Source organism: Octopus bimaculoides, chromosome 10 (genome assembly GCF_001194135.2).
Source record: "Octopus bimaculoides isolate UCB-OBI-ISO-001 chromosome 10, ASM119413v2, whole genome shotgun sequence".
Lineage (NCBI taxonomy): Eukaryota > Metazoa > Mollusca > Cephalopoda > Octopoda > Octopodidae > Octopus > Octopus bimaculoides.
The window spans coordinates 45,196,760-45,207,809 of record NC_068990.1 but is presented as its reverse complement, the minus strand read 5'-3'; the positions used below and the strand labels follow the sequence as shown (position 1 = coordinate 45,207,809).

The 11,050-nt window shown below is 35.9% G+C and overlaps 1 protein-coding gene across 2 annotated transcripts in view; it reads right to left on the bottom strand.

Annotated features, from left to right (window-relative positions):
• Positions 1 to 11,050, bottom strand: part of LOC106867843 (tuberin) — a 133,558-nt gene that overhangs the window by 60,621 nt on the left and 61,887 nt on the right. For both annotated transcript variants that reach the window (XM_014912876.2, XM_014912877.2), the window contains exons 4-8: positions 10,579 to 10,658; positions 10,185 to 10,249; positions 7,025 to 7,157; positions 4,343 to 4,391; positions 430 to 555 (exon numbers count right to left, since the gene is read on the bottom strand). In XM_014912876.2, coding sequence (XP_014768362.1) covers positions 430 to 555; positions 4,343 to 4,391; positions 7,025 to 7,157; positions 10,185 to 10,249; positions 10,579 to 10,658 — 453 coding nt within the window. The remainder of the gene's footprint in view (positions 1 to 429; positions 556 to 4,342; positions 4,392 to 7,024; positions 7,158 to 10,184; positions 10,250 to 10,578; positions 10,659 to 11,050) is intronic.

The window sequence follows — 11,050 nt, the reverse complement described above, 5'->3', positions numbered from 1 at the left end:
TATATATATATATATATATATATATATGTATGTATGTATAAGATGGGCTTCTTTTAGTTTCCATCTACCAAATCCACTCACAGACACAAAGACACACACACATGTATATATATATATATATGTACGTACAGGATGGATTTCTTTTAGTTTCCGTCTCCCAAATCCACTCACAAGGCTTTGGTTGGCTTGAGGCTATAGTAGAAGACACTTGCCCAAGGTGCCATGCAGTGGGACTGAACCTGGAACCATGTGGTTGGGAAGCAAGGTTCTTACCACACAGCCATGCCTGTGATCTACATGTTCCGTTTACAAATGTCTACACATCTTGTTTACAAATGTCAACATGCTATATTTACTGATATATAAATGAACACATTAAATTGAAAATAAAAAGTAAACAAAGCAAAAACAAAAAAAAAACATATTTACCTCCCAACTTGTGGTTGCATTATTGCGGATATTAAGTGTGCGACATAATACTGTGACAATATAGGTTAAACAATTTGCTGGAACACATTGAAGATCGATAACCAAACCCAAAAGTTCTACACATTGCTGGAAAACAAAATATCAGGTATCAATCAAAAATAAAACAAAAGTTAATTCTTAGAATTTTCTGAATCATGGATTAAAGTTACATTGATAATTTCTAGAGCAAAAAATCATTGATGGAGTGGAGTAATATTTTATATCTCGAATATAAGGTCAGGTTTCTGTCATAATATTTTAACCTTGTTATCTTTCTTTTTTTCTGTCATTTAATATGCTTTTATAATACATCATGTAGCTTCTGTATAAAGGAAATTAGTATGTGGGTGGTACTTTATTTTATCAAACTACAAGAGAATAAGGGTTGACTTCAATGGGATTATAACTCAGAGCATTTAGTCCAATATTCTAATTATGTCAATAATAATAATCCTTTTTACTACAGGCACAAGGCCTGAAATTGTAGGGAAGGGGCTAAATCAATTACATCAACCCCAGTACTCAACTGGTACTTCATTTATCAACCCTGAAAGGATGAAAGGCAAAGTCAACTTCAGTGGAATTTGAATTCAGAATGTAAGTACAGACAAAATGCCACCAAGCATTTTACCCAGTGTGCTAACAATTCTGCCAGCTTACCCACCTTAATAATAATAATGATAATGGTTTCAAATTTTGCCACAAGGGCAATGATTTTTGGGAAGGGAATGGAGACGATTACATCGACCCCAGTGTTCAACTGGTACTTAATTTATTGACCCTCAAAAGAACAAAAGACAAAGCTGACCTCGGTGGAATTTGAACTCAGGACGTAGCGACAGGCGAAATACCACTAAGCATTTCGTCCAGCATGCTAACAATTCTGCCAGCTTGCTGCCATAATAATAATCCTTTCTACTGTAGGCACAAGTCCTGAAATTTGGGGTAAGGGATTAATCGATTATATCGACCCCAGTACTCAACTGGTACTTATTTAATCAACCCCGAAAGGATAAAAGGCAAAATCGACCGCGGCAGAACCCGAACTCACAATGTAGCAGCAGACAAAATACTGCTAAGCATTTCAGCCAGTGTGCTAACGATTCTGCCAGCTCACATCATCATCATCATCATCATCGTTTAACGTCCGCTCTCCATGCTAGCATGGGTTGGACGATTTGACTGAGGACTGGTGAAACCGGATGGCAACACCAGGCTCCAGTCTGATTTGGCAGAGTTTCTACAGCTGGATGCCCTTCCTAACGCCATGCCCTTCCTAACCACCTTAATAATAATAATAATAATAGTATTAATAATGATTTCAAATTTTGCCACAAAGGCAGCAACTTGGGGGGGGGGATGAGTTGATTACATCAATCCCAGTGTCCAAATGGTACTTAATTTATCGACCTTGAAACAATGAAAGGCAGAGTTGACCTTGGTGGAATATGAACTCAGGACGTAACCACAGACAAAATACTGCTAAGCATTTTGTCCTGCATACTAACAATTCTGCCAGCTTGCAGCCATAAATATAATAACAAGAGCACTCAGAGAATGCAAACCTCCACCAAGGCAACACCAACATCCTCTCAATGATTAGTCAGAGATGATTTCTAAAATGAGAATATCTGAAATAAACTCGACTGCTCTCACGGACAAGAATACTAAAAATAAACTCGACCGCTCTCAAAGATTAAGTAAAAAAACAGGTAAAATAATCCAGAATCCTTGTCCGGTACTGGATTGATCCAAAAATCTAATCAGTCATGAAGCCAAACATCCCTGAAAGTTTCATCTGAATCCATCCAGTGATTCTTGAGATATCTTGTCCACAAGCAAACAAACACAACTGAAACAATACCTCTGCCTTCGCTAAAGCGGAGGTAATGATGATGATGATGATGATGATAATAATGATAATAATAATAATAATAATAATAATAATAATAATAATAATAATAATAGGATTTTGAGATTGGTGCTTGGGTATTGAGTGTCTTCCACAATAAGTTAACATCCAATTATCAAAGCTTATTTTCAGAAAGAGACCCTGAGAAACCTCTGTCAACAGGTTGCCATCCACTCTCACAGAATCAACCAAAGCAAGTAAGACAAAGAGCTTTGAGAAGTAAAATAATAATAATAATGATAATAAGAATAATGATTTCAAATTTTGGTACAAGGTCAGCAAGATTGTGGAGGGGTTAAGTCAATTACATCAACACTAGTTCTCAACTGGCACTTAATTTATAGACCCTGAAAGGATGAAAGGCAAAATTGACTTCAGAAGAATTTGAACTCAGAACATAAAGACGGTTGAAATGCCACTAAGCATTTTGCCCAGCATGCTAATGATTCTGCCAGCTCACCATCTCAAAGTCAAATAATAATAATCCTTTCTACTAAAGGCTCAAGGCCTGAAATTTTGGGGAAGGGCACCAATCGATTATATCAACCTCAGTACGTAACTGGTACTTAATTTATAGACCCTGAAAGAATGAAAGGCAAAGTTGACCTCAGCGGAATTTGAACTCAGAACATAAAGACAGATGAAATGCAACTAAACATTTCGCCCGGCATGCTAATGATTCTGCCAACTCACCATTTCACAGGCCAAATAATAATAATAATAATAATAATAAAATGCCCTGATGCAGTACCAGGCACTGGCTCTCATGGCTTTTGATCTTAACTGATTGGAAGCGTTATCATGTACATGTTTTGTTTTGGTGTAAAAGATGGGCTTCAGCAAATATTCTGCTCAATGCCACAGATTTGCTTGTCAGTTGAGCATGTCCCTTAGTGGCTGACAATATGTGCATCTCTGATCATGAACAGAAATAGTGGGGTAGCATCATAGCTATGTGTTCAGAGGAATTCTTTGGGGTTTGCATAATTCACCTCAGCAAACATGGGTGTTTCATTCAAAATCCATAAACAACCCTTATTCAGGGACCTTTTGAGTGGGATGGGCTACTCGACCTGAAGAAATTTAATGGGTCTCACCTGCAAGGTCATGCACTGTTAACCTTGAGATAAGATCACCATGTCACACACACATGGCTGTGATGCATGTGCCCAGTGTACTTTTATCAGATGAGTAGTCATGATGGGTATATTACGCTTCGTATATTTGTATCTCAGTATTTGTATCTCTCACTCAATACTAATAATAATAATTGCTTCTTTTATTGCCACCAGAGTGAAATATATCTAATTTTTAAAAAAAAAAAGGTAATTTTACTCAAACAAACAACTTCTAGATTCTCAAGATGAGCCACTATTGATTGTGGATGACACTTTACAAAAGCTTATACTGGAAAATCCCCTTTCATCCTTTAATAATTTCAGCTTTCACTGAGCTGGTTTTCTGATTTCACTAACATTAAACATTTTATGCTAAAATAGCTGCAAAATCTATAGTCAAGCTTTGAGTTGGTGAATAAAGCATGGATTTTAAAATCTTAAGTAATCACAAATAACTAACACAGAACCTGTTTTACTCAACAGTTGCAATCACCAGATGTCCATCTCTAAATATACAGAAGAAGCACATTTGCTGTGTTCTTTGAAAGTCATATTTGTAGACCTGAGAATCAAACACAAAAATACAGTCCCTATCAGAAGCTGTAAATGAATATCATGGTTCACCTCTGTCTATCTGTCTGTCTCTCTCTCTCTGTATGTGTGTGCACGCATTCACAGTTTAGACACTACGATTTATAAGTATGAATAGTTACAATGTTAAACTGAAATTGCTGATTGTCTACTAGAAGTCATACAGATACTACCACCAACACCACCACCACCACCACTGATAATTCCACTCAAAGTTTTAGGAAAAATTATATAAAAAAAAATTTTTTCTTACCTTAATATCATTTAAATTTTTGACTTTGGTAATCAACATACATGTTGACCTTTGAACAAAATATACAAAAACATGATTAGAATAATATCAAAACTTTCATGAAGTTACTCAACATTTTCAAACAAACATTAGAAAATGCATGGATTTTAAGATATCCATTTTAAGCAAGTAGCAACGAAAGAGCTTTGATAAAAAAACAAAAAAAAAACAAAAGAAAATGACTTGCTGTTTCACCAAGTTAAACAAGCAATTGGTTAGTTAGTTGGATATTTAACCAATTGATTAATAATTAAGGAGTGGAATTGAACTAGTGCATGTGTCAATAATATTGGCATAATGACTTTCCCATGATAGCAATTAAAAAAAAAAACCCTAGCTAAAATACTAGTAAGGACTTTCATAGAAGTTTTATAAAAAAAAAAAAAATTTCCAAGTTGGAACCTCTAGACAATCTCTTGACCTAATAGAAATAGCAACAAATTCCCTTACATCACACCCTATGAGTGATATATTGAACAATGTAATTCTAGATATACCAAAAGATGGAATGGTCATGGCTGGAATGCCTGTCATCATAGCTTTGATGAATGAGACCTGAGGCTAAACAACAGCAATATAAATGTTTATATCAATACAGTCAGTTCTTCTGCATATGCTAATCAAATACTTTTGATTTATAGTTACTTCCGCTACTCGCTCTTTTTCAACATGCCTTATGCCAGTTAGCAATGCCCCTTCCAATGAGCAACAACTTCAATCATCAGATGTAACACCCAGGAATCACTGAAGGTTAACATAAGGCTTATTTAACATTTTTAGCTTGCCTTTTTTTTGTCAATATTTGAAAGAGGCTAAATTACTCTGGGTCCCATCTCCAACAACAGTCATTACAATAACAGTTGGATATTGGACAAGGTACCAGAATCCAAGATATATATATACATATATATATATATATATATATATATATATATCTTATCTATTATTTCATGTTACGAAAGCACAGACAGAGACTCATGCCTTTAACAACCCATGAAGATCTTGTAGAAATGTTCATATTTTTACAGGTGTAACATAATCCATAAATTTTGTTTATACTAATTTAATCTGAAGAGAAGCAACAGTGTCCATAATTTCTAGGCCCTTTTAAATTGAGTTAAGAGGTTAGGAACAGTTGGGCAAGGTTAATGTTCAGTTTGATCTTTCAAAGATCAGAATTTGTAGGGAGAATTATTCATGAAGAGTCCTTTTATGGTTTTTATTAGTTTACCTCTAATATTTTTTCATACATTCATGAGTGAAATAGTACATTTGTTGGAACAATAAGTTTAATACATTGTCACTCTAACCCTACCTCCAATCACTCAGCTATGAAATAGGAATGAAACTTGTTAGTTTCATCCCTATTTGTGTGTTACTTGCTACATATAACCTGTAACCAACAGCACAATGGCAGTAATAAGATTTGAACACATGACCAGTTGGTCACTGGTAACCTGAGGTAATAATTAGAGGAAAGTAAGTTTCAGATAGTTTTACTAAATTCTTTGATTATCTTTAGAATTTTTGAAAATAATCTGAAGACTTAAATTTATTTCATGAGATGTCCAACCTTTCCACTGGACAACTGCAACCTGGTCACTGCAGTAGAACAGAGCCAGTGACCAGGTGGCACTTATGCAAAAACAATTTTGACAACACACAAAATAAATTTAAAATTTGAAGTAAATTCAAAAGCTTGAGTATCATTAAATGACCTTGGCTTTTCTACAATGTAATTGCTTCAGATTAGTTTACTCACTAGACATGTACAGCTTCAAAATTTGAAGTCTTTTAGCCTGAAATATGTTCACTAAAAGATTAAATCAGTAGAATAAATCTAAAAAATTAAATCATTCATTTCTAACCATCATCAAATCCTGAAACCTAAAAAGGTTCTTTCTCTCTCCTCAAACTAACAAGTTAAAAGTACAGGCATCACCAGCTTTACAAAGCATTGCAATCCTGAAAATGTAACCATAACATAGAATTCCATAACACAAAAGCTATTTCCCTTTGACTGTCATTGACTTCCATGTAACATGAGGGAACATGATTTGGTGATGAGGGTATAGAACTCAAGATCACGAGACCATGATTTTGATTCCCAGAATGAGTGATGCATTGTGTTCTTGAGCAAAACACTTCATTTCGCATTGCTCTGCAATCACTTTAACACCTGATATGTGGTGCATCATGCACCTGTGCAGGCAACAGTGATTTGATGGAGAGAGTGAGCTAAACAAATCATTTGTGCAGGTTGTTAAACAAGAAATTGTGGAAGAGAGACTGAGAAACTACCAAGAATGGCACATGGAAACCAATGGAAAATACTCTTCACATTACAGGATGCCATGTTACAGTAAGAAGTTCAGAAATGCAACATTTTCATAATGGGGGAGATGCTTGTTAACTAAAAAGGAAACATATAAAATATTTCCTGATAGGGAAAATATATAACCAATTTCAATCCAATTAAAAAGAAATAAAAGTCAGAGAAGAAGAATTCTTAGGAAGAATTAATATTACTAAAAACAACAAACAAATACTGACAAAATAACAATGCCAGTTATAATTAAACAATCAATATATGATGTATATGATATTCAGTGAGTAGGAGTCAAGAATATGTAGAATACATACTGGATGATAGTTGATAAAGACTGTTCATCAAAATAGCCGACATTATTTAAGATTGCATTTACGACTAAAGTGAGAAAATTTGAGATGTAGGTCAATTTGGTAATTTCCTGAATCAATATTGCCAGCAAATGAGCTGCAATGAAAAAAAATTAAATTTTTTTAAAAAAATATTAAATAAAACATTCACAAAATTATTAAGTCAAAGCACCAAAAAAAAAAAAAAAAGACTCATTAAATCTACTAATGATCTGACAGTAATCAATTTACATTGTTAGTTTATTTGGAAATCACAGGGATGTGGGCCACAGAGATTGTGATAAGAGACAAATGTTGTCCTGGATAGGACCTTAATCACCCAAATTATAGCAAATTGAAGTACTGTACAATTACATTATTCAGCCCACAGAAACTCCTCCTCCTCCTCATCATCATCATCATCATTGTTTAATGTCTGTTTTCCATGCTGGCATGGGTTGGATGGTTTGACTGGGGTCTGGGAAGCCAGGAGACCGCATTAGGCTCCAGTCAGATCTGGCAGTGTTTCTACAGCTGGATGCCCTTCCTAATACCAACCTCTCTGAAAGTGTAGTGGGTGCTTTTTACGTGCCACCAGTACAGGGGCCATAGTGGGCTGGCATCGACCTCGATCAGGTGGTGCTTTTTACGTGCCACTGGCACAGGAGCCAGTCAAGGCTGGGCTGGCACTGGCCACATTTGGATGGTGCTTTTTACATGCCACCAGCACAGGAACCAGTCGGGGTGAAGGGGCTGGTATCAACCACATTCAGATGGTGCTCTTTACATGCCACCGGCACAGAGACCACAACTACAATTGCTATTTGAATGTGATTTGATTTGATTTTGATTTGATGTACTTGACTCAATAGGTCTCTTCAAGCACAGCATGTCGCCCTACAATCCAAAGGTACTTTTTGAGTGGGCTGGTTATCCAACACTGGTGTAGGTTACAGCTGTGATCTCATTTTATTTGCCGGGTCTTCTCAGTCACAGCATATCTCCAGAGGTCTTGGTCTTTCGTCATTGCCTCTGTGAGGCCCAACATTCGAAGGTCATGCTTCACCACCTCATCCCATGTTTTTTTGGGTCTCCATCTACCCCAGATTCCTTCCACTGTTTGGGAATAGCACTTCTTCACACAGCTCTCCTCATCCATCTGTAATACATGACCATACAAATGCAAACGTCTCTCTTGCACGCCACATCCAATGCTTCTTATGTCCAGCATTTCTCTCAGGGTGCTTATACTCTGTCGTGTGTGCACACTGACATTACACATCCAGTGGATCATGCTAGCTTCATTTCTTTTGAGCCTACGCATGTCTTCAGCAGTCACGACCCTTGTTTCATTGCCGTGAAACATGGCAGTTCGTACACATGCATTGTACAATCTACCTTTCACTCTGAGCGAGAGGCCCTTTGTCACCATTAGGTGTAGAAGCTGTCTGAACTTTGCCCAGGCAATTCTTATTCTAGTGGTAATGCTCTCTGAGTATCCACCCCCACTACAGACTTGGTCACCTAGGTAGCAAAAGCTATCAACTACTACTAGTTTCTCCCCCCTGGCATGTGATGGAATCTGTTTTCTGAGCATCTGTGGTGTTTATTGGCCCCTGTGCATCGGCTGCACATGAAAGCTATCTTTCCGGTTAATCTTCCTTTGATGTTGCTGCACCTCTTATGCATCCATAGCTTACACTAGGTACATCTTATGGAGTTTCTACCTACACCTCTTCTACAGATCAAGCAGAGCCACCTACCTGTGATGATAATGATATTCTACCCTGACACCTTATATTCTCAGCAATTTGTACCCTCATCCATCAATTACCTTACATTTATAAAACTATTAGGCTGTAAGACTCAAGATTCTTAAACCTGACCTAATCACTTATGTCTTTTCATTTTTTATATTTTATATCATGCATTTTGTAACCAAAAGCATCATTGATTGCAAATATCCAACAGATCAATCAATGCCTCATTGCATTTCAGGTGGTGAAAATGAGAAAGTGTCTGTACACATCAAATGAAATAAATACCACAAGGTCTTTTGGGCTCAATGCACTGGTTCATTGACCATTTTCTCATTAATGTTTATTTTTCATTAATATACAAATACAGGTATGGCAGTGTAGTTAAGGAGCTTGCTTCCTAACCATGTGATCTCAGGTTCAGTCTTGCTGTGTGGCACCTTGAGAGTAAATTTAGAAGATGAAAACTAAAAGAAGCCTATTATGTACCTATATTACTTCTTGCTCACACCAAAAAATCCACGACAATTCACTAAACATATCCCCTATCATACATCATCTCTTCTTAATATCCACATAATCTTGAACCAAGAAGAGAAAGACTATGTCAGGCAGGGGCAACCTTCTAAGAAGCAGGCTGCGTGAGACATGGTTCATCATCAGGTAGGCTGCACTAGTAAAAAATTCAATGTAATTTCTTGTTGGCATGCCATTCTGAAAGTCTTACAGGTCACAGTTTTCCCATGCCTGCTCTATGTGGTCATTCAATCTGCTAGAAATAGCAGCTAATTTCTTTAAAAGCACACCCTGCCACCTTAAAAAAAAATTTTTTTTTTAAATCACATTGGCCAATGTGGTGATAGGTATACAAACAGATTAATAGACTCATTGCCATGCGTGGCTTCTGCTGTCTGTTACCTCCATCTTTGCCCTGTTTAACTTCAGGGTTTTTGACTCAAAACATATTCTTTTAAGCGTCAAACTTCTTTAATGGGTCTTTTGTAAATTTTGCAACAAAAACCAAATTCCTATCATACAGAAATTCTTATGAATATCCAAATTCATAACTCTTTTATAATGGTCACAAAGAATATAAGGAAAACCATTAAAAAGTGCTTTCATGTAAATTGAATTCTTCACTATGGCTACTGTCAATTCTCATTCAACTTTCTGACCTCTCATCCAAAACCTGAAGCATTTCTATTTCCATAAGCCAGTCATTCATTCATAGTTAGCTTTCCCATTGTCCTGCATACTACAACATACAACATAAAACTATGAAAAAAGTCTTTTTCTAATTCAACAAATGCTACATCCATACTGTTTGATTGTTTTACAAAGTACGTTTAGATAAATAAATGAAATAACAAGTTAGCTTTTTATCTTACCAGTTTCTGCTTCAAAATAGGTCAAATTCTTGCCATTTGATGTGAGCGTAGAAAATAATTCTAATCTGAAAGATTTAATAAATAAATAAACATTAAACTTTGATAAGACTAAACGAAAACAAAATTTTAATTATGAATGTATAATTATGTATGCCTACCTGAACTCATTAAGTCAAGATATTTTAGCAATAGCATCATTTAAATTAGCAGATAACAGACATCATTTCTGATGGACATCTTTATGTAATTCCTTTAACTATTGATCTAACCAATTGACAGATGGACAGAGAGACTAATATAAATAACAAATTATGTGAAAAAGAAACTATAATGAAAACCATTTTTTTCCCAAAAAGTAGAGTAAAAGTAAAAGAAAGAACAAAAACCAACTCACCGATAACCGAAATCTTCAGGATTTGTTAAATGTTTTATGATATTAAAAAAATGACTTCGCAACAGTCCCAAATGTTCTTTCTGTAAAATAAAAATTTTGAATTACTTGTAATTTATCATATTATCAACAAAAAGGAACCTCTATGCAGTTATTATATAACAAGCTAGAAATAGCAGCTATTATATAACAAACTAAAAATAGCAGCCAAATGTCTCTCAAATAACACAGGAGATAATATCATCATCATCATCATCATCGTTTAACGTCCGCTTTCCATGCTAGCATGGGTTGGACGATTTGACTAAGGACTGGTGAAACCGGATGGCAACACCAGGCTCCAGTCTGATTTGGCAGAGTTTCTACAGCTGGATGCCCTTCCTAACGCCAACCACTCAGAGAGTGTAGTGGGTGCTTTTACGTGTCACCCGCACGAAAACGGCCACGCTCGAAATGGTGTCTTTTATGTGCCACC